The 24,513-nt window shown below is 46.9% G+C and overlaps 1 protein-coding gene across 2 annotated transcripts; it reads right to left on the bottom strand.

Moving 5' to 3' along the window:
- Nucleotides 1-21,502: 21,502 nt before the first annotated feature.
- Nucleotides 21,503-24,282, bottom strand: LOC130113417 (mucosal pentraxin-like). Of its 2 annotated transcripts, none has more exons than XM_056281017.1 (3): nt 24,211-24,282; nt 23,031-23,101; nt 21,503-22,220 (listed from the first exon to the last, which is right to left on the bottom strand). In XM_056281017.1, exons 1-3 carry the CDS (start codon nt 24,279-24,281, stop codon nt 21,604-21,606), a joined length of 759 nt encoding a protein of 252 aa, XP_056136992.1. In that variant the 5' UTR covers nt 24,282; the 3' UTR covers nt 21,503-21,603. The 2 variants fall into 2 exon arrangements, with proteins under 2 accessions (XP_056136992.1, XP_056136999.1); XM_056281024.1 differs by lacking the exon at nt 24,211-24,282 and adding an exon at nt 23,657-23,886.
- Between the last annotated feature and the right edge of the window lie 231 nt (nt 24,283-24,513).

Consider the following 24,513-nt stretch of genomic DNA (forward strand, 5'->3'; position numbering starts at 1 on the left):
GCATTCACATAATGTCAGTGGTAGTAAGTCCTGCTCCTATACAATAGGATGAGTTAAATGCAGAAACCAAAGGTTACTGTAACCTTCAGTGACAAAATATAGTGGCTTTCTTCTAAAAAAAACAAACAAAAAAACCAAAAAAACAAGCATGCGTTAGATTAGGGAAATGTATCAAAGAAAATGTTGGTTTTTCCCTTACTTGAGAGAATAAGTAATTTTTTAATTAGATTGAACAAAGAATATTTATGGCAGCATTACTGGAGTTTATTATACCAGAAATAACCTCATTCAGCAGAGAATATTTTCAGTGCATGAAATCTAAAGGGCACAGGGTGATCAATATTTTGTTTTTTGTTCTTAAGCACATTAGTTTAGCATGTGATAACTCAGTTATGACCATTCTTTGAACTTGGGTCTCCAGGTAGGGTATAACATTTGGGATTTAATTGAGTCAAGATGCATTTCAAATTTAAGGGCACTGAATTAGCTTAGAGTGTACAAATGTAGGAATGTATACTGTCAAGTTCAGAAAGACAAAATTAGGCCAACATAAATGTGGTTCTTTTACTCAACGAAAACACATTTTTTGCTGATACTTACAGTTACATTTGATCATTTGGCAGGTGCTTTTATCCAAAGCTACTTACAAGGGAGTCAGTAATTAGCAGAAGGAAACAGGTGTAGGCAACTTGCACAATAGAGGGAAACACAGTAATTGTACTTTCGCCAAGAGTGCGTATGAAATCAAGATGTTACGTCTATGTTGCGGCAATAGCACAAAAGGAAAATCAAGTGCAAACAGAGAGGCAAGCAAGTAGAAAAAGGGTTTAGAGTAGATACCAGAACATGTTGTATAATATAATATGATGCAACAGTGGCAGCAGCCAGCACCGGATAACAGATAACTATACCTGCATCCAGACATCATTTAAAGGGCAAAGGTAGGCCTTAAAGAAAAAAGTTTTTAGGCTTTTCTTGAAGGAAGGAAGTGAGTCCGTAGTTCTGATGGAAACTGGGAGGTCATTCCACCATTTTGGGGCTAGGTGACAAAAAGTTGGGATCTAGAGCTTGCCACTTAAGTAAATTGGACAGATAACTACCCTACTGGAGGCAGAGCAAAGTGGTCGAGGAGGAGGGCATATGCTGATACAGGATTGCAGGTAGCTCGGGGCAGTTCTATGAACTTCCCAGAACACAATGTTTTGAACTTTATACGAGCATTTTTCATTCATTTCATTTACCTTTATTTAACCAGGTTAGTCCCATTGAGATTAAGATCTCTTTTACAAGAGAGACCTGGCCAAGAATGACAGAAGTATATCAGTTTCAGGACACACTCCCATGAAGACAACAGAATAGCTCAAAGTGCAAAATAGCATAAAAATGAAGGGAAAAGATACAAACCTGTTATCAATTGAAACATTTACAATTTCCAATAGACTCAGATTCCATAAACTTAACCATACCTTTAAATTCGGATACAGTAACCAAGTCCTGGAGTTTAAGTCTATTCTGCAGGCTATTCCAGGCAGATGGTGCAGAAAACATAAAGACCTTCTCACCCTGCCCAGTCCAAACTTTAGGAACAGTCATTTGGAAGGTGTCCTGAGACAGTAATCCATAAATGCCATGTTTTATGGACAGAAAGATAGATAAATAACAGGGGAGGGTACACAGAATGGCCTTATAGATAAAACATACCAGTGACTAAGTCGCCGTGTTGAGCAGCAACTGGAAGCCAGTGTATAAAGACACAAAGAGAGGGGTGACATGAACATTTTGGGAGGCTGAAAACCAAGCATGCAGCATCATTCTGGAAGACCGGCCAGAAGTGCATTGCAGAGAACTAGAACCTGGACCAAGAGCTACTGTGGTGACAAGTATGGTCTGAATATACGTATGTACCATATAGTGGTTCAAAAATCTCAGGAATAGGTTCATTTGCTTTCTTCTCATACTGACTACAGACCAATATTGTATTAAAATTCATAACCTTTATAGTATAGTGTAGTGCCAGAACACAATATTATAGATAGATAGACAGATAGATGAATAATTTTATTAGCCACATGACCAAGGCCGGTGGAATTTGTTTTTGGTACACTTTATACTCTGCAGCACAATACATACATGGACAACAACAGACAACCCACATATTATCACGAACAATACAGTTACACAGTAACTTAGATAAACATATCATCATAATCGGTGAATGGTGGTATTTATGCCAGTGGTGTGAGAGGAGGGGACTATAGGGAAGAATTCAGAGTCCTTATGGCTAGGGGGAAAAAACTGTTTGCAAAGCGTTTAGTCTTAGTTGACAGTGACCTGTAGTGCCTCCCTGAGGGAAGGAGCTGGAAGAGGTGATGAGCAGGATGTGAGGGGTCGGAGGTGATCTTCTTTGCTCGCTTTACAGTCCGGTTAGTATGTAGAAATTCAACTGAGGGGAGTGGGTTGCCTATGATTTTGGATGCCTTGTTGACAATCCGCTGCAGTTTTTTCCGTGTTTGACTATCTGTGCCACCGTACCATACTGTAATAAAAGATGTTATGATGGAATCGATAATGGCTGAGTAAAACAGAACGAGCAGCTGATGTTTGATCCGGTATTTTTTAAGCTGCCAAAGAAAGTAAAGTCGCTGTTGGGCTTTTGCAATGATTTGTTCAGCGTTAATTTTCCATTTCAGGTTATTGCTAATGTATGTTCCAAGGAATTTAGGAGTCGGTGGTGGTGATGGGGTCTCGGTTCATTTGTATGGGTGTTTTAGGATTCGGCAGCAATCGGAAGTCAATAATGAGTTCTTGGGTTTTGGCTGTATTAAGCAGAAGACTGTTGTTTGCGCAACAAGTGACAGCTTGGTCTACTTCAGTGTGGCACTGGGTTTCATCATTGTTGGAGATGAGGCCTACAATGGTTGTCTCGTCTGCGTATTTTATTATTTTCACAGAGCTATCCTTGGATGTGAGGTGGGTGGTGTAAACTGAGAAGAGTCAGGGGGAGAGAACACAGCTCTGAGGAGCACCTGTACTGAGGGTAAGACGGTGTGAGGTTAGGTTATTAACCTTCACCCTCTGTGGCCTGTTCCACAGGAAGCTCCGAATCCAGTGGCATATGGCTGGGTCAATGTTCATATCCAAGAGTATGGTTAAGAGTTTGAGTGGGTTGATGGAGTTGAAGGCGGAACTAAAGTCTATGAACAGGATGCATGCGTAGGTGTGTTGTGTTTCCAGGTGTTGCAGGGCATGGTGCAGGGCTACGCTAACTGCATCCTCAACAGACCGGTTGGCTTGGTAGGCCAATTGATATGGGTCCCTCATTGGGGAGGTGCAAGATTTCAAGTGTGACAAAATGATGCACTCAAATGCTTTCATATAGAAAAGCATTGGTCTCAACAAAAGCTCGGTCATGAATAATGAAATAGCCAGTGAGCTTTATTTGGCACCGAATAAGTTTTCGAATTCGCATGTCTGGACTTAAAGCAACATTTTCAGAGTTAGATATCATATAAACAATACGGTCTACTACTAAGAAGTCCAGCCCATATTTGCTGTCCTCCATTCCTCGCAGTCACTTAATGACACATTATTTGATTTGGCAATAACATCGTTCTTCAAAGTTTGAACAAAGCCGTTCTTATACAGTTCAGTCTTTCTCTGTAAACAAAACATAACCAAACAACACTAGCGGGCTGTTCTGCAGGACACAGAATAAAACTTATGATGTTGTCAGATCAAACTCAGCTTTCAATCTTATCATAAAAGAGTTTAATATTTAACCTGTTCTTAGTCAAATCAATCTAGCCTAAAAAAATTAAAAAATATTGAACCGAGCACTGGGTTCTAATCTCAGGACTGTAAGAGCAGACTGTGGAGCTAATTGGGCCTTTCCTAGTACAAACTCTACATGAGGCTTCTCTTCTGCATCAATGACTTTGAGGTAGGTGACTGCTGCAATGGCTTTGACTGAGGTGTCTGAGAACACATGTATCTCTTTTCTGGTAGCTGTTGAAATTGTAGCAGCAGCATATGGTGTCAGAATGTGTAGCTGTTTGAGATCACAGAGCACTTCTCCATGCATTCCACTCTGCTTCCCTTTCTACGGGTAGTAGCAAGTCCCAATCTAAGGCCTCGCTTGAGAGCTCCCTGAGCAGCATCTTTCCCTGGATAGTTAGTGCAGCAGCAAATCCTAACGGGTCAAAAAGTCCATTGATGGTGGCTAGGACACCTCTGCGCGTGTAGGGTTTTGCCGAGACAGCAACTTGAAAGGTGAACATTTCTTTCATTAGGTCCCACCTAAGACTGAGGCTTCACTGAATGGATATTGCTTCAGCATCCAGGTTTAGATCTTTAAGCCCCTTGGCGCGGTCATCGACAGGAAATGCTTCCATGACCTCGATGCTGTTAGATGCAACTTTGTGAAGACGAAGATTGCATGTGGCAAGCGCCTTCTGCATCCGCTTCAGCAGATATATGACTTCATTAGCTGTGGGCCTTGACAAGAATCCGTCGTCAACATAGAACTCCCTCTCAATGAAGCGTCATGCATCTGACCTGAATTCTTCTTCACCATGAGTTGCAGCATGACGAAGACCATACACTCACTGGCCACTTTATTAGGTACACCTTGCTAGTACCGGGTTGGACCCCCTTTTGCCTTCAGAACTGCCTTAATCCTTCGTGGCATAGATTCAACAAGGTACTGGAAACATTCCTCAGAGAGTTTGGTCCATATTGACATGATAGCATCACGCAGTTGCTGCAGATTTGTCGGCTGCACATTCATGATGCGAATCTCCCGGTCCACCACATCCCAAAGGTGCTCTATTGGATTGAGATCTGGTGACTGTGGAGGCCATTTGAGTACAGTGAACTCATTGTCATGTTCAAGAAACCAGTCTGAGATGATTCGAGCTTTATGACATGGCGCATTATCCTGCTGGAAGTAGCCATCAGAAGATGGGAACACTGTGGTCATAAAGGGATGGACATGGTCAGCAACAATACTCAGGTAGGCTGTGGCGTTGACACGATGCTCAATTGGTACTAAGGGGCCCAAAGTGTGCCAAGAAAATATCCCCCACACCATTACACCACCACCACCAGCCTGAACCGTTGATACAAGGCAGGATGGATCCATGCTTTCATGTTGTTGATGCCAAATTCTGACCCTACCATCTGAATGTCGCAGCAGAAATCGAGACTCATCAGACCAGGCAACGTTTTTCCAATCTTCTATTGTCCAATTTTGGTGAGCCTGTGCGAATTGTAGCTTCAGTTTCCTGTTCTTAGCTGACAGGAGTGGCACCCGGTGTGGTCTTCTGCTGCTGTAGCCTATCTGCCTCAAGGTTCGACGTGTTGTGCGTTCAGAGATGCTCTTCTGCATACCTCGGTTGTAATGAGTGGTTATTTGAGTTACTGTTGCCTTTCTGTCAGCTCGAACCAGTCTGGCCATTCTCCTCTGACCTCTGGCATCAACAAGGCATTTTGCCCACAGAACTGCCGCTCACTGGATATTTTCTCTTTTTCGGACCATTCTCTGTAAACCCTAGAGATGGTTGTGCGTGAAAATCCCAGTAGATCAGCAGTTTCTGAAATACTCAGAGCAGCCCGTCTGGCACCAACAACCATGCTGTTATGTCTGCACACATCGACAGTGCTGCATTTGATTTGGTGCTGTTCTATTGTGCTGGGATCGATTGGTGATGCCTGTGGGCTCTGGGTTGTTTGATCGGGTCTGCCTTTGATGCTGTGTCAGTCTAAATAAAGAATGCCACGGAGAGGTTGTGTCGAGCGACAGCGCTGTGTCCTGACGTGATTTCTAAACACAATATTGGCGACGAGGATGGCTGATATCTCTCTCCCACCACCTGCCCCCTTCCTGGCATTACCTGGCGAGCCTCCGGTACCATGGACTCGCTGGCTACATAGTTTTGAAAATTACATCATCGCCTCAGGGCTCGACGACGTGAGCCAGGCTAGGAAGACGGCTCTGTTGCTACACTGCTTGGGAGCAGAGGGTCATCGTGTGCTCGGGACTCTGGGGAACGTCACAAACTTTGCCGAAGCTGTGGGACTTATGAGCACCCATTTCGCTGCTCCACAGAGCACCCTCCTTCGGCGATTTATATTCCGTCAGCGACACCAACTGCCTGGTGAGTCTGTGCGGCAGTACGTAGCTAATTTGCGAGGGCTAGCTAGCTCATGCAAGTTTGGCGCACTTCAGGACGGGATGGTTCGCGACCAGCTAATCGAACACACCAACAACGCAAAGGTGCGTGAGACTCTCCTGCTGGAAAAAGACGATCTGCTGCTGTCCAGAGCAATTACCATCGCACTACAGGTTGAGGGAGCAGCTGAGTGTGCTGCTATGCTAAATACACAGCAAGTGGCCACCTCCAGTCAAGCTGCCAACGACTCCTCCCTCTACTCACGGCTGCCCCTCGGGACGCAACCCAACCAGAGCGAGGCGGGCGCCGACTCCACTGGGGACGTCTTGCAACTGCAACGACGGCGTTCTCGGCCCCGCCCTCAACAGTCCTGTGGTAACTGTGGGTCTCGGTCTCATGTTTCAAGGGCTCAGAACTGCCCTGCCCGTGGCCAGACATGCCGTAGCTGCGGTAAGCACAATCACTTTGCCAACGTCTGTCGATCTTCCCCGGCTGGGTCAGAGGGCCACACCCCCCAGTCTTCAACCGCCGTCATTCACAAGGTGAGCTCTGGGCCAGTGTCATTCAAATCATGCACAGTCAACATTAATGATGTGTGCATCCCCCTGCTGTTGGACACCGGTGCAAGTGTGTCTCTCCTGAATGTTGATACCTACAGTCAATTTTTCGGTTCACTGCCACTGTCCGCACCCTCAGCTGTCCTCTGTGGGTATGGTGACTCCAAAATCGATCTGGTTGGCTCTCTCCAAGTGACTGTCCGCTATGGAACCAAGCTGGTGCCCAATGCAGTTTTTCATGTGGCATGCCGTGGGGCCAACCTGATGGGCCTGGACCTGTTCTCCGCTCTGGGGTTCTCCCTCTTAGACACAAGGGGGGGCAGCAATCCTGACTGTCGCCACACCTTGGCAGCAGAAGTGGCCATCGCTGTTTATGGGGCTGGGCTGCCTCTCCGCCTTCACCCATCAACCTCTCCTCAACCCTGCTGTGAAATCTGTCATCCAACCACTGCGCCGCATCCCGTTGGCTCTCTGTGATGGGGTCTCCGCCGAGCTGCAACAACTGCTGGAAGCTGGCATCATTGAACCGGTGGACACATCACCTTGGGTCTCAAACCTCGTGGTGGCTAAGAAGAAGTCAGGGGGCCTGCGTGTCTGCGTCGATCTACGTGCAGTAAATAAGGCAGTGGTCCCTGATAAGTATCCACTGCCCACCTCAGAAGAACTCACTGCTCAGTTCTATGGCTCTGAGGTGTTCTCCAAGCTCGACCTCAGACAGGGGTACTTACAGGTGCCCCTCCACCCCAGCAGCCGAAACCTCACAGCGTTTGTGACACATGCAGGAGTGTTTCGCTACACCAGGATGCCTTTCGGTCTCAGCTCCGCCCCTAGCTGCTTCCAGAAAATCATGGTCTCCGTGCTGGCTGGCATACTGGGCGTGGCCATTTATCTGGACGATATAGTGGTACACGGGCCCACCAGTGAAATCCACGACAAGCGCCTCAACATGGTCTTCGCAGCCCTGTCCAAGCACAAGCTAACTCTCAATGCTGAGAAATGTGTCCTCTCTGTGCCAGCCATCGACTTCGTGGGGTTCCGGCTGTCAGCGAGCGGTGTAACTCCACTACAATCCAACGTGGACGCCATTCAGGCCATCCCTGAGCCCAGCTCGGCCGCCCAGGTCGCCTCCTTCCTGGGTATGACAAGTTACTACCTGAGGTTTCTTCCCCAGTACTCTGCGACCACAGCCCCCCTGCGCCAGCTGCTGCGTAAGGACGAGCCATGGGTGTGGTCAAAGGCATGCAGTGACGCTGTGCGTGATCTCAAGACTCAACTGACTTCACCACCAGTGTTGGCTCACTTCGACATCTCCAGCTCCACCTTTGTGACCTGTGACGCATCAGCCACAGCGATAGGGGCTGTGCTGTCTCAAACCCAGAACGGTGTGGAGAAGCCCATTGCCTTCGCCTCCCGTGCCCTCAACCTGACCGAGCAGCGGTACTCCGTGGGTGAGCGTGAGGCGTTAGCCTGTATCTGGGCTTGTGAAAGGTGGCACCTCTACCTCTATGGCCACTCCTTCACCCTCAGGACAGATCACCAGGCCCTGACAGCGCTGCTGTCCACATCTGGGACAGGCCACAAACCCCTGAGGCTGCACCGCTGGTCTGACCGCCTCCGCCAGTACAACTTCAGCCTGCAGTTCACCCCAGGCAGAGACAATGTTGTCGCCGACCTGCTCTCTCGCTCTGTCTCCACCCCAGCTCCACAGACGGACACTGACTGTGTGGAAAAGGACATTGTCCAAATGCTACACACACCCCTCCAGGCCACTGTCTCTCTGCAGGAGCTGAGGGCAGCCTCCGAACAGGACCCTGTCCTCTCCCAGCTCCGCACCTACATCCAGAACGGCTGGCCTCACAAGGTCCCAGAGGAGCTGGCTGCGTTCGCCCGAGTCAGACAGGAGCTCTCCTGCTGGAACGACACCTGCGTGGCACGTGGGTTTTGCACAGTGGTCCCAGCTGCTCTCCGTGCACGTGTTTTGAATACATCGCATGAAGGCCACCTGGGCATTGTGAAACTGAAACAGCGCTGCTGAGACCTGGTGTGGTGGCCGGGGATAGACAGAGATATTGAGGCTCTGGTGAAGGACTGTTCTGCCTGCCTTGTGAGTGGCAAGACTGGCCACCAGGCTCCCCCACCCCTGCAACCTCTCGCCTGGCCCTCTCAGCCCTGGGAACACCTGCAGTTGGACATTTGTGGTGAGATCCATGGAGTTCCCCACCACCAACGCTTCATGGTGGTCGCCTACGATCTACACTCAAAATGGCCTGAACTCACCACTTCCGGCACTGTGACCTCACAGATCATCATCGACTTCCTGGACTCTCTTTTCTCTCGCTGGGGCCTCCCAAAGGCCATCACCACTGACAACGGCCCTCAGCTGGTCTCTGCTGAGTTCACTGCTTATCTCGAAAGCAAGGGCATCCGTCATATACGCACTGCGTACTACCACCCCCAGGCCAATGGCGGCGTTGAACGTTTTCACCAGTCACTGAAGAACGGCCTCAGAGCACACATGGCCCAAGGGTGCTCTTTCACACAGGCCATCCGTCACACTCTGCTGCACTATCGGGCCACACAGCACTCGACCACAGGCGTCTCCCCAGCCTCTCTCATGCTAGGCCGGGAACTGTGCATGCCCCTTGACAGGCTCCGCCCCTCCACACCTCAGGCACCTCCCTCTGGGGTCAGAGCCTCAGTCACTCGTCAGCAGACGCGGATGAAGCAACGGTTTGACCAGTCAAAACGAACCAGGGTGCCAGACATCAATGTGTCAGACTGGGTCAGGGTCCGCAGGCCCCACAGGGACAATAAAATGGCTTCATACTGGTCCTCTCCTCTCCAAGTCACCCGTCAGCTGGGCCCAGCCACTTACCTCCTCAGCGATGGCACTCGGTGGCACTCCAGTCGTCTACGGAAGGTGTCAGCTCCGCCACACACAGCTGGTGACACAACCATAGCTTCCCCTGCCATCTCCCTCCCCACCTCGGCCTGCCCAGCCTCAGGCCGCCCCGCGACCTGTTCGCACACGTTTACGCCCTGGCCACCTAGAGGACTTTGTGTCAACCTTTCATGTTTGAAATCCTGCCGGGGGGGGGGGGGGGAATGTTATGTCTGCACACATCGACAGTGCTGCATTTGATTTGGTGCTGTTCTATTGTGCTGGGATCGATTGGTGATGCCTGCGGGCTCTGGGTTGTTTGATCGGGTCTGCCTTTGATGCTGTGTCAGTCTAAATAAAGAATGCCACGGAGAGGTTGTGTCGAGCGACAGCGCTGTGTCCTGACGTGATTTCTAAACACAATACATGCCACGTTCAAAGTCACTTAAATCACCTTTCTTCCCCATTCTGATGCTCGGTTTAAACTGCAGCAGATCGTCTTGACCATGTCTACATGCCTAAATGCATTGAGTTGCTGCCATGTGATTGGCTGATTAGAAATTTGCGTTAACGAGCAGTTGGACAGGTGTGCCTAATAAAGTGGCCGGTGAGTGTATATAGCAACTGAAGGGGATGGGCTGTTGCCGAACACATGAGCTTTCATTCAATACTCACAGATGTCATTAGCAGGATCATTGTGCTCATGCCACAGGCAGCGTAGAAAATCTCAATGGTCTTCTCTCACGACAAAGCTGTGAAACATCTGTTCAATGACCACAGTTACTGCTATGACCTCACGCCGGAACCGCAGCAGGACTCCTACCAAGCTGTTATTTAGGTTGGGTCCAGACAGGAGGACATCGTTGAGGGAGACACCATGACACTTTGCACTTGAATCAAAAACCACTCTGATCTGGCCTGGCTTCTGTGGACGGTAAACACCGAAGATGGGTAAATACTAACATTCCTTTCCCTTCTGCAGTGGAGCAGCAGGCTCAGCATGGTCACAATCAAAGATGTTTTTCATGAAGGTGACAAAGTGATTCATCATCTCAGGCCTTCTCTCCAGTGTGCGCTGAAGAGATGTCAGCCGAGTGAGGACCTGGTCCCAATTGTGAGGGAGGTGCTGGCGGGGTGTTCTGAAAGGGAGTGGCACCACCCAGCTGTTGCCATTGTCCATGTACATCTCTCTGTTCATGACATCCAGGAAAAGTCTGTCTTCAACAGAGAGCCTTATTTTGTTGTCATCCTTGGATGTATTAAAGACGGTTTCTCCTACCATGAATTCATAGGGTGTAAGCATTTCAAGGACAGGGAAGGGTCTGTGCTCAGACTTGGACCCATACCTCTCTATGATGTGAACTTTGTTTGGGCATGGGCTGAAGAAGGAAGGGCGTTTGTTTTCAAGGATGTTGGTGCGGTAAGTATGAACAGCTGCAGGCTTGTGAGTGTCCCCTAAGCAGACATTGCCTATAACCCATCCAAAGTCTGATCTCTGTGCGTATGGGGCATCGTGTGGATCGTTCCGTTGCTCTCTCACCTTGGGAACTCTAAGTAGGTCTCGACCCAAGAAGAGGAGGATCTTAGCTTTAGGATCGAGAGGTGGGATAGAGTGTGCTATTGGCTAGAGGTGAGGGTGACATACTGCCGCCTCAGAAGTTGGTATTTCAGCTCTGTCACTTGGAATTTTGTTGACCTCAATCAGTGTGGGCAGTGTGACTGTCATAGCTCCATCTAGTGATTCCACCACAAAGCCTATAGCCCTTCTCCTGGTCATCTCTGTTGTTCCAGCACACATACGGAGTGTAAATGGCGAGTCAGTCCCCTTGACGCAGTACATGTCAAAGAAGTCAGACCTGGCAAGAGTCCGGTTTCTTTGGTTGTCAAGCACAGCATATGCTCTTGTCACTCTTTCTGGGTGTGCTTTAGGGAAGACCTTCACTAAGCAGACCTTGGAGCAGGACCTTGTGCTCTGACCCTCTCCACAGACTTCAATGCAGTTTGACGAGACAGCAGGCTGAGGTGTTGTTTCTGTTCCCTCCCTGCCATGCCCAGGAAGTGGAGACGGCGGCGGTCCAGGATGAAGAGTAGAGATGTGGTTCTCGCTTTCACACTCTCTATACTTGATGGCTGCGTTGCAGTCCTTGGCCACGTGGCTGGTTGATGAGCAGCATCTAAAACAAACACCATTATCCTTAGGAAAGGTCTTACACTCCTCAATAGCTTTGCTGCGGAACCCTCTGCAGTGCTTGAGGGGATGCGACTTCTTATGGAGAGGGCACTGTCTCTCAACATCACCTGTTTTATAGTTAAAACCTTCCTGCTTGTCCTTCTCCTGTGGTATATCAGTCTTGTGAGCAGAAACTAGGCTTTTGTGTGGTCTCTTTACAGACACACCTGACTTGAGGTGATCTGTGCTACTACAGCTGTTCTTTTTAACATCTTCCTCCTGTGTGTGACATTGCTGCTCCGCAAGGAAATCAGGAAGGACAGTGGGGTTACTGTGGACTTCAGACTAGATGGAAACCTATTTAACATCCGCAGGCTCCGAGTGGTCACAAAAATGACATCTGAGCATATCATCGAGCTACAGTATGCAGATGACTGTGCAGTTGTGGCCCACACATTGGAGGCACCGCAAGCTAGCCTTGCAGCTGCTGCAAGGGCATATGGTAGGCTGGGGCTCTCTATAAACATGGCAAAGACTGAAGTAGTATGCCAGTGGGCATCTACTCCTCCATCTCATTCACCAACCTTCACCATCTCCGACAAGCCACTTGCAACAGTGGAATCCTTCAAATATCTGCGCAGCTTCCTCTCTGATGACTGCAGCATCAACACGGAGATACAAAACCGGATTAAACAAGCATCATCCTCTTTTGGCAGATTTAGGAGAAGGGTCTTTCAAAACAAAGACCTCAACCTCCACACCAAAATATCTGTCTACTTGGCAGTTGTCATCATGAATCTCCTCTACAGCTGTGAGGCGTGGACCCTGTACAGTCACCACCTCAGGATGCCTTCCACGTCAGATGCCTACAATGCATCCTGAGGATAACCTGGCGTGATTGAGTGCCCCATACTGAAATACTCCACAAGACCAACTACATCAGCATGGAGGCTACCATCACCCAGCACCAACTTCGCTGGCTCAGTCACGTCATCAGGAAGCCAAAGGAGTGCTTACCGCATAAAGTGCTGTATGGCCAGCTACATCTTGGCCGCCGCTTGGCACGGGGCCAGAAAAACGGTACAAAGACCAACTGAAGACCATCATAAAAAAGTGCGGCCTGAACCCGAGCCAGCTGGAGGACACTGCCACCCAACACTCCATCTGGTGGCAGCTCTGTCAACAAGGGGTGCAACAGCTCAAGAAGGACCAAGATGATCAATGGACCAGGAGACAACTAAAGAGACATGAAGCCAGTGCCACACCTACACCTCCAGTCAGTGCTCTCACCTCTTCTGTCAGTGACAAACAGTGTGGGTCGCGGATTGGGCTTTACAGCCATAAGAAGACTCACAAGTGACAGAGGCAGGATTGTCATCATCGGACACAACGGACAACCTTAAGCAAGTAAGCCAGTAAGCATAGGGAGGAATTCAGAGCCCTTATGGCTAGGGGGAAAAAACTGTTTGCAAAGCGTTTAGTCTTAGTTGACAGTGACCTGTAGTGCCTCCCTAAGGGAAGGAGCTGGAAGAGGTGGGGAGCAGGATGTGAAGGGTCGGAGGTGATCTTCTTTGCTTGCTTTATAGTCCGGTTAGTATGTAGAGATTCAACTAAGGGGAGTGGGTTGCCTATGATTTTGGATACCTTGTTGACAATCCACTGCAGCTTTTTCCGCGTTTGACTATCTGTGCCGCCGTACCATACTGTAATAGAAGATGTTATGATGGAATCAATAATGGCTGAGTAAAACAGAACGAGCAGCTGATGTTTGATCCGGTATTTTTTAAGCTGCCAAAGAAATTAAAGTCATTGTTGAACTTTTGCAATGATGTGTTCAGTGTTAATTTTCCATTTCAGGTTATTGCTGATGTATGTTCCAAGGAATTTCAAAGAGTCGGTGGTAGTGACGGGGTCTCGGTTCATTTGTATGGGTGTTTTAGGATTCGGCATGCATCGGAAGTCACTAATGAGTTCTTGGGTTTTGGCTGTATTAAGCAGAAGACTGTTGTTTGCGCAACAAGTGACAGCTTGGTCTACTTCAGTGCGGCACTGGGTTTCATCATTGTTGGAGATGAGGCCTACAATGGTTGTCTCGACTGCGTATTTTATTATATTCACAGAGCTATCCATGGATGTGAGGTGGGTGGTGTAAACTGAGAAGAGTCAGGGGGGGAGAACACAGCTCTGAGGAGCACCTGTACTGAGGGTAAGAGGGTGTGAGGTTAGGTTATTAACCTTCACCCTCTGTGGCCTGTTCCACAGGAAGCTCCGAATCCAGTGGCATATGGCTGGGTCACTGTTCATATCCAAGAGTATGGTTAAGAGTTTGAGTGGGTTGATGGAGTTGAAGGTGGAACTAAAGTCTATGAACAGGATGTGTGCGTAGGGGTTTTGTGTTTCCAGGTGTTGCAGGGCATGGTGCAGGGCTATGCTAACTGCATCCTCAACAGACCGGTTGGCTTGATAGGCCAGTTGATATGAGTCCATCATTGGGGAGGTGCAAGATTTCAAGTGTGGCAAAATGATGCACTCAAATGCTTTCATATAGAAAAACGTTGGTCTCAACAAAAGCTTGGTCATGAATATAGAAATAGCCAGTGAGCTTTATTTGGCACCAAATCAGTTTTAGAATTTGCACGTCTGGACTTTAAGCAACATTTTCAGAGTTAAATATCATATAACCAATACGGTCTACTACTAAGAAGTCCAGCCCATATTTACTGTCCTCCATTCCTCGCAGTCACTTAATGACACATTATTTGATTTGGCAATAACATTTTTCTTCAATGTTTGAACAAAGCCGTTCTTATACAGTTCAGTCTTTCTCTGTAAACAAAACATAACCAAACAACACTAGCAGGCTGTTCTGCAGGACACAGAATAAAACTTATGATGTTGTCAGATCAAACTCAGCTTTCAATCTTATCATAAAAGAGTTTAATATTTAACCTGTTCTTAGTCAATTCAGTTTAACCTAAAAAAAAAACTTGAAACTTGAATCAAATCATTCAGACTTCATAATGAAAGATTACAGATACTCCATGTCTAAATGTGGTTTTAAAATTAAATCTCAAAGGGAGCAGGTAAATCATTAAATTAATGTTATTGGTTAGAAGCTTTATAAATTCAATTGTTAGATAATCAAATAGGTTTTAGATATGTAAATCCAAGATTTTAATTGGCACTCAAAATGTGCCAATTTCTAGGTATGTCTATTTGAACGTATAGTTTACCATAGATGAAAACAGAGAGACAACTATGACCTTTAAAATTTCAGGAGAAATACATCTGCACATCTCATTAGTTAGAAGTCCTAGTTGAAAATTAGCGATAAACTTGCAATAAGCTAATTCCTCTAGCTCGTCAAAAGAATGTCAACTGCTCCAACCAAAAGAGAGTACAGGAGAGAGAAATGTTAAAGGTGCAGTGTGTGAGGGGCGTCTCGGTGGCTTGGCGGTCTATTCCGTTGCCTACCAACATGGGGATTGCTGGTTCGAATCCCTATGTTACCTCCGGATTGGTCGGGCGTCCCTACAGACACAATTGACTAGGTATGCAGGTGGGAAGCCGAAAGTGGGTATGTGTCCTGGTCGCTACACTAGCGCCTCCTCTGGTCAGTCGGAGCACCTGTTCGGGGGGAGGGGGAACTGGGGGGTAGCATGATCCTCCCACGCGCTCCGTCCCCCTGGTGAAACTCCTCACTGTCAGGTGAAAAGAAGCAGCTGGCAACTCCACATGTATCGGAGGAGGCATGTGGTAGTGTGCAGCCCTCGCCGGCTCAGCAGAGGGGGTGGAGCAGTGACCGGGACAGCTCAGAAGAGTGGGGTAGTTGACCGGATAAAAGTGGGAAGAAAAACGGTTTCATTAAAAAAAAAAAAAGGTGCAGTGTGTGAGTTTGGGGGCTTTAGTGAAATCTGGCAGGTGATGAGGCACATTAAAACAACAGCAACCCCCCCGCCCCCTCCTCTCCAAAGCCTGTCTCCATAAATGATTGCATCGTCAAGTACAGTGTCAAGTGATGAAGTACAGTTTTAGATGGAAACAATTTTAGCTGCATCAAGACATGTGCAACCACACCCCAACATGGAGAAAAATAGCAAACCTACCTGACAGCCATGTTATAAGTCATCGAGCAACAGCTTCATTTTTTGCTTCATGATGACCTTTTCTGTACACTTTTTTTTTCTGCTTCATATATTTGTCACTAAATATTAACAGCAGTTTACCTGTTACTTCAAGATACTACTACTTTCGGCTGCTCCCGTTAGGGGGCGCCACAGCGGATCATCCGTTTCCATTTCTTCCTGCCTTCTGCATCGTTCTCTGTCACACCAGCCACCTGCATGTCTTCCCTCACCACACCCATAAACCTCCTCTTTGGCCTTCCTCTTTTCCCCTTCCCTGACAGCTCCATATTTGTTGTATCTTCCTTAGAGTTTTGCCCAACTTCTACTGCTAGGATTACAACATACATCAGTCGGGAGACAGATTCGAAATTTGCCGTCATGACAGCCGGTGTCTGTGAATGTTCTCATTGGATAACCATGACCTGGATGAATGAGAGGGACAGCCGGTGGTTTTATTAAACAACAACTGTCGCATGACACTCCGAGGCACCCGTAATATCAATACCCTGGTCCGCCTATGGGTGGCAGCAACGGACCAGGTATAATCACAATATATAACATCTCCTCCCCACTTAATGAACATGTGGCATCACTAATGTCAGAACAAACACCTGTAACCAAATAAGCCACTATCATGACATGTAAACACCATGTTGTCCATGGTAACTAAAACATCTCAAATCCCTGGAATCAAAACTGTTCAGTTACAAATAGCAATAGAATTAACAGTCTCCCTTACTCCCAGTGACAAGCAACAATATTCCTTTTATTCTTTTTTCTTTTTTTAACTAAAGAAATGAAGTGGACTACTCAGACCCTGCCATAACCCTGGGGATTATTCTGCCCCTTTCTTCAGGGTGTGGCTACTATAAATCTAGGCGTTTAGGAGACCGCCGTTCTCTCTGGGGATACCGGTGGTTAGCACCAGCCTCTGGCAGATCTACAAGGGGTGTAACAGGGACAGACGTCAGTGTGGAGCACGATGACAGTTCTGTCTCTGAAACTGCTGAAGAGATGGGCCCAGAAGAAGCAGGTTCTGTGTGACCTGGTGCATTCTGGGTGAGTGTGGGTTGGGCTGGGTTGTCCTGCTCATATGGCTCAGCACAGACCACTGGTAGTGGTGGTGTAGTGTTGTCAGATGCTATTTCTGCAGCAAGCAGTTGGTCTGTGTGTCTCCTCCAGATGGTGTCCTCAGTGGTCCGGACTGTATAGGACACAGGCCCTATCTGTGCCAGGACGGTGGCTGGCACCCATTTTGGTCTGGCGTTATAGTTGCATGCCAGTACACTGTCACCTGGAAAGAAAACCCTTTCTTTTGCTTTATGTTGGCGTTGTTGAACCTGAGTTTGTTGTTTCAAGTGAACAGTCTCTTTGGTCATTGGTGGTTTTAAGAGGTCGAGGTTGGTGCGGATCTGTCTCTTCATGAGCAGTACCGCAGGAGCAGCTCTTGTGGTTGCGTAGGGCACATTTCTGTAAGAAAGCAGGAAGCTGTTCAGCCTCTGGTGGCAAGAGCCTTGGCCCTGAGAAGCCTTCAATGCGTGTTTCATGCTCTGAACAAATCTCTCCATTAATACATTAGTAGACGGGTGATAGGGAGCAGAGCGGATGTGTTGCACTCCATTTACCTCAAGGAATCGCTTGAACTCTTGTGAGACAAATTGGGGCCCGTTATCACTCACCAGCTGTTCCGGGAAGCCAAACCGACTGAACATTTCCCCGTTTCTCGATGGTTTTCTCAGCTGTTGTCGATCTCATTATGGCCACTTCTGGCCACTTGCTGTGAGCATCAACTGCCACCAGAAACATCCTCTCCTCGAACGGGCCAGCAAAATCAATGTGGACGTGCTGCCAGGGTCCCTCTGGCCATTCCCATGGGTGGAGGGGGGCTGGCTGTGGCATGCCACGCACCCGCTGACAAGATGGACATGTTCTCGCAGTCTCCTCTATTTGCCCATCCCGCCCAGGCCACCAGAAGTAGCTCCTGGCGAGTTCTTTCATGCGGACCATTCCGCTGTGGCCTGCATGTAGCTGCTGTAGTAGCCTTTTTCGCAGCGTGGGTGGAATAATCACTCTGCGTCCCCATAGGAGACATCCTGCCTCCACAGAGAGCTCATTCCTTCTTGCTAGGTACGGTTTTAGCTCTGGAAGGTTCCCACTCCTTCCGTTGATCACAACGTCTATCAGTTTGGAGCGCACAGGGTCGTTTCAGGTGTGTCGTTTCACTTGAGTAGAAGTGATGGGAGCCTCCTCCACTTGCCGGAAGTAGAAAATGCCAGCCTGCTGTGGCTCACCATGGTCAAGCGGCAGGGGCAGCCTAGAGAGGCTGTCGGCATTTGCATGCAGCTCTGACTTGCGGTACTTGGTGTCGTAGTCATGGGCGGATAACAATAAGGCCCATCTTTGCATCCAACTGGCTGCCAAGGAAGGAATACCAGTATGGGGCCTGAAAATTGTTTTCAGGGGATGGTGGTCTGTCAGAAGGACAAATTTCCTCCCAAAGAGGTATTGGTGAAATTTTCTGACCCCAAACACAATTCCCAGCGCTTCTCGTTCAATTTGCGCATAGTTGCGTTCGGCTTGGTTGAGTGTGCGTGAAGCGAACGCGACCGGCCGCTCTTCACCACTGGGCATGATGAGAAATGACTGCCCCCACTCCGTAAGGGGAAGCATCACATGCGAGTTGTAAGGGCAATGTGGGGTCAAAGTGTGTCAGCGTGTCAGACTCAAGCAGCGCCTTTTTTGTTTGCGCAAAGGCAGCCTCAGACTGTTCAGTCCATTTCCATACCTTGCCATGGCACAGCAGCTGAGGAAGTAGTCGCAGCAGAGAAGAGAGGATCGGTATGAATTTCCCATAGTAGTTTAGGAGCCCGAGATGAGAGCGTAGTTGACTCACATTTTGAGGCGTTGCTGCTTCCACAATCGCTTTGATTTTGGATGGAGCTTTGTGTAAGCCCTCTGAATCTATTATGTGACCCAAATACTCTACTGCAGACTGGAAAAACTCACACTTTGATCTGCGGACGCTGAGTCCATATTTTTCCAGCCACTGCAGTGTGGCGTCCAGATTTTCCAGGTGCTCTTGCTGTGTCTTCCTGTAGACCAGTATGTCGTCCAAGTAGCATTGGACGCCAGCCAAGCCGCTCAGTATCTGGCCCATCGCACGCTGGAAGAGAGCCGGGGCCGATGTTATTCCAAAGGGCAGCCTGCAGTATTGGTAGAGGCCCTTGTGATTGACTATTGTGAGCAGCTCTCTCGACTTCTCATCGACTTGCATCTGGAGGTAGGCTTGTGTGAGGTCAATTTTGCAGAATTTTTGTCCTCCAGCCAATCCAGTGAAAAGCTCCTCAATGTGGGGCAGTGGATATTGTTCAGCCTCAAGCACTGGGTTTATGGTGACTTTGAAGTCTCCACAGATTCTCACCGAATTATTTTTTTATAACTGGCATGATTGGAGTGGCCCAGTCACTCTGTCTGACAGGCTCCAGCACCCCCCTCTTGACCAAGGATTCCAGCTCTTCTTCCACTTTTGGCTTTATTGCGTAGGGAACTAGTCTGGCTTTCATGAACCTTGGTTTGCTATCCGGCTGAATGTTCAGTTTAACTGTTGTCTTTCATCGTTCCCAGTTCCTCCTTGAACACATCTGTATGTTTCAGGCCCAACCCGCTACGCGTGGGCATTTTTAGGTCCTTTTTGGATATGTCTAAGTTTCAATAAAGACATTTTTAATTACACGGAGTGCCTTGGTCAGAGAGATTTGTTCTCTTTTTTTCATCTGAAACTACTAACCTTGGACCAAAGAGCACCCAACAAATATGTTACTTAACTACAGAGAGGACTGAGCACGCCACTGACTCCAAACATATACATCTGCATGTTTGTTCAGAACCATTGTCAGATGTTTTTCACCTTTACACACCATACGAATTGCAGGCCAGTCTAGTGTGAGCTCCTCCAGCCACGACCGGCCCAGCAGAGATGGAAAGTTCCCTTTGACTACATACAATGGTAGTTTAGCTGTCTGGCCATTCACCAGGACTGTGACATGGACGACACCTGTAGCGGGGGCTACAAACCTACGATAGCTCAGTGAACCCAAAACTACAATTACTGAAACTCACTAACTTTACTGTATTTCCCTGTCGCTGACCGCTGCCGCTGGCGTCCCGCTATGGACATAAAGGAATCTACAGGTGGATACTCGTGTAGCTAACTAAACTAAAAGGGAAGGCACCGGGGGTAGACAATAATACCACTTTAATATTTAATATAAAACACAATAAATGCCCAATATATATATATATATATATGCAATTATAAACTTAGGGAACCTAGTGGTGCGGGGCCAGGGGGAAACCTATCTTTCTATCAACTAAATCAACTGAGGAAATATAGGTATGACTCTGGGCTTCAGTACAGCCGCCCCCTAATTCGCTATGCGTAATTAGCTATAACCAAAACTAGAAGCTCAGAGTCGGGTCAGGTCTCAGTTGGGGAAAGGTACAGGTCAATGTTCTCTAGCCGCCCCATCTACCTTGGTAGGGCTCGAAAAAAAGAGTCCAGGAGGCGAGACATCTTATCGTGATCATTCTCTTTCTGGGGGAGAGCAGGATCCGGCCGCCCCATGAGAAGGTAATTCGGGGTTACGGGATCCACATCCGCCACATCAGTGGACACGTAGCCGAGGGGCTTGGAGTTCAGCACCCCTTCGATTGATTTCAGTGAGCACGGTAGCCAGGACCTCTTCCCCGACGGTCTGGGCCCCTAAGACTGTGTACAGAGCCGCCTTGATTGATTTCACTTCGTGCACCTACGTACCTCCGAAGTGGGGGGCATTGGGTAGATTGAACTGGAAGGTAACTTGTGCGGGGGCCAGGCTCGTCTGGACTGCCTCAGCCATGGCCCTAAAGCTGGTCCGCAACTCTGCTTCCCCTCCCTTAAAATTAATTCCATGATCGGAAATGAGCGTCGCCGGGGTTCCTCTTCTGGCTTGGAAACGTCAGAAGGACATTAGGAATGAGTCTGCGCTCATGGAGGACAGTAACTCAATGTGAACCGCCCTCGTCCCAAAGAACCACCCTAAAAGAAACCCACTTTCTGTTAAGAAACACAACACATCACTCAACCATAACTTTGAAAAAATATAGGTACCACTTTATGTTTCGGGAGCAGCATGGCTCAGGAGCGGGTCGTCTAGTAATCAGAAGGACGCTGGTTTGATCCCTGGCTCCTTCAAAGAGCATGTCAAAGTGTCATCGAGCAAGCCACTGGACTCCTAACTGCTCCTGGTGAGCAGGTTGGTGCCTTGCATTGCAGCCTCCGCCATCAGTGTATGAATGTGTGTGTGTGAAAGGGTGAATGTGAGGTATACATTGTGAAGCACTTTGAGTGGTCGGTAGACTAGAAAAGCATTATTTCTATAATAAATGCTGACCATTTATGTTTATTTTACCGCAAACTATTATTTATCAGGTTGATGTGAAAAAATGTTCACCTATACTGTTTTACTGCAAGTAAAATTACTTAATTTTCTAGCAACTGATTTCATTTATTTGTGTATAACAGTGCTGATATACAATAACACAAAGGGCCATTGGTATGCTTATAAGAAATGCTTTTTAATAGGCTTTGTTTTACATGAAGAAAAGGGATCCATGCTTTTTTCAATACATTACCCTTTTGTCCTGTCTGTCTACATGTTCAGCTAGAACAGGAAAAATCAGATTCATGCACAAACACCGAGCCCTCTATGCCATATTTTACGGCCTCCCAGTTGAGAATATTTCCTGGAGTCGAGATAATGCCGTTCATATAAGAACTGATTTGACATGCAGGTAACACAGAGTCCCAGACGTGGACATCTGTAATGTCTCCCTCAAAGGACTGCTTAGAATCAAATGCACCACCAAAACTGTCTTGTTCTTGGCCTAGAATTATACTTAGATCCCCAGTTAGAACAGAAGCGGTAAGACGTTTCTGGACAGTGCGCTTTCCATTCAACCACACCTGGCTCAGCCCTGTGTTTGTGCTCCAGGTCCAGCAGATTGAATTCCATTCAAACTGCTTTTCTGGTAAACCCGAGATAACATAATAAGCTGATCCTAAATACATACTATATGAACCAGCTGATTCCCTGCCCAAGAGAACAGCGTTTGAATTTTGCCGAGTTGCCAGAGAAAAAAGGGACTGGTAGCGAGGGAGATCTGAAAAAAACCTCTGGCACAAAGTCATGGCTGAAATCGTCTGCACACTGGTGTGAAGAACAACACGAGGGGCATCTGGACCGTCTGGGAAGGTGACTTGCTTGCTTGACAGACCTATAAAAACATATATAACATAAACAAGTGCAGGTTTTAAATCCATTCATTGTTGAAAGTTATCAGGCCTTGTATAATTTAGTTAAATTATATCTGATTTAATTCTTGACAACATTTTGAACAAATGTTGCTTCCTGTCACATCAACACATTGTCAGAATAATACAGTAATTGCCACTGGTGTGTTGGGGTTTTAGCCTGAATTTGAATCAGAAACATTCAAACAGTTTGATTATTTTTATACACATTACATTCTTATCTTTAATTTCCTACATTTTATGTTTATATATATATATATACGTATATATATATGTATCGTTTCTTTCTGAAACCGTCAATGGTTTTGAGTGCTCAACGAATGAGGAGCAGAATATCAACACGGATATAGGAAAAGATTTTAATACACTGCAATGTATTAAAATCTTTTTTCCTGTATCCGTGTTTATATATATATATATATATATATACACACACACACACACACACACACACTGTGTGTGTGTAAAATCCTCAGCTGTCAGTGTATATAAAGGTTAAAAATGAACGAGGCACCAAGTTAAATTCCTGGACACAAAAATTTGGTTGGCCGTAAAACTGATTCTGATTCTTTTGAGAAAAAGCATATTGAAATGATTCAGCAGTAACATTTTCTCTTTGTATATCATTCACATCTCAAAGTTACACCAACACATATTACTAGAATAATATCAACCAAGTCTGGAACAAATCCGCACCAATTCAAATCAAATTAGATAGGAGGAAATTGGCTGCACACATCATATACTATAGGGGAGAGGAACCGATGTCTCACCTTCACTCACTGCATGACTGCAAAGACAAAGAATGAAGAACAAAAGCAGCTGATGTCCCTTCACCATGATGCTGAAATGTGGCAAAAGAGCTGAGAAACTGATTGATAACATCTGATCAACCAAAGGCTGACTTGAGAAGAACAAAAATGCGTTTTATAGTGGGGATGATGTTGACTTTCTGTGTGGATGTTTGTCTTGGAAAGAAGTCATAATATATAGGTCACAATTGACTTATTCTGACTACAAGTTATAACCTGTTTCGTAGTGTTATTTTGTATCTTTAGTCTATAAAAAAACAAAAGTCTTGTTGGAATTCAAGAGAATTGTGGCTATTTCCATAAAAAATATCAGTTTAGACTCCCCTCTGCACATAGAATTTGCTCGATTTAAAACAGCAAAAATGAATGGCTCTTAAATACTTTTAAACTGTTTAAACTGCAACAATCTTTGTGAGAAACAGCAGTTTGTGAAGATGATGGTTGTAAGATTCAGTTAAATGCAGAAACCAAATGTCATTATGACCTCCGGTGACAAAATAAAGTGACTTTCTTCTAAAAAAAACCCCAAAACAAGCATGCATTAGATTAGGGAAATGCATCAAAGAAAATGTTGGTTTGTCCCTTACCTGAGAGAATCAGTAGTTTTTTAATTAGATTGAACAAAGAATATTTATGGCAACCTTACACATGCCCAAGCCATCTAAATCTTGTCTCTCTTGCTTTGTCTCCAAACTATCCAACTTGAGCAGTCCCTCTAATATAATCATTCCTAATCCTGTCCTTCTTTGTCACTCCCAGTGAAAATCTCAGCATCTTCAACTCTGCCACCTCCAGCTCTGCCTCCTGTCTTTTCATCAGTGCCACTGTCTCCAAACCATACAACATAGCTGGTCTCACAACCATCTTGTAAACCTTCCCTTTAACTCTTGCTGGTACCCTTCTGTCGCAAATCACTCCTGACACTCTTCTCCACCCATTCCACCCTGCCTGCACTCTCTTCTTCACCTCTCTACTGCACTCCCCGTTACTTTGGACAGTTGACCCCAAGTATTTAAACTCATACGCCTTCGTCACCTCCACTCCTTGTATCCTGACCATTCCACTGTGCTCCCTCTCATTCACGCATATGTATTCCATCTTGCTCCTACTGACTTTCATTCCTCTTCTCTCCAGTGCATACCTCCACTTCTCCAGGCTCTCCTCAACCTGCACCCTACTCTTGCAGATCACAATGTCATCCACGAACATCATCGTCCATGGAGACTCCTGCCTGATCTTGTCCATCAACCTGTCCATCACCATTGCAAACAAGAAAGGGCTCAGAGCCGATCCTTGATGTAATCCCACCTCCACCTTGAACCCATCTGTCATTCCAACCGCACATCTCACCATTGTCACACTTCCCTCATACATATCCTGCAACACTCCTACATACTTCTCTGCAACTCCCAACTTCCTCATACAATACCACACCTCCTCTCTC

Source organism: Lampris incognitus, chromosome 1 (genome assembly GCF_029633865.1).
Source record: "Lampris incognitus isolate fLamInc1 chromosome 1, fLamInc1.hap2, whole genome shotgun sequence".
NCBI classification, from domain to species: domain Eukaryota; kingdom Metazoa; phylum Chordata; class Actinopteri; order Lampriformes; family Lampridae; genus Lampris; species Lampris incognitus.

Bases quoted from the DNA above. Each gene is read 5' to 3' on its own strand.
- LOC130113417 (XM_056281017.1), bottom strand. From the start codon at position 24,281: ATGATGTTCGTGGATGACATTGTGATCTGCAAGAGTAGGGTGCAGGTT. The intron at 23,102-24,210 runs GTATGCACTGGA...GCCACATTTCAG, and splicing joins GAGAGCCTGGAGAAGTGGAG to CATCATGGTGAAGGGACATC. The intron at 22,221-23,030 runs GTGAGACATCGG...ATGTTTTTATAG, and splicing joins CAGTCATGCAGTGAGTGAAG to GTCTGTCAAGCAAGCAAGTC.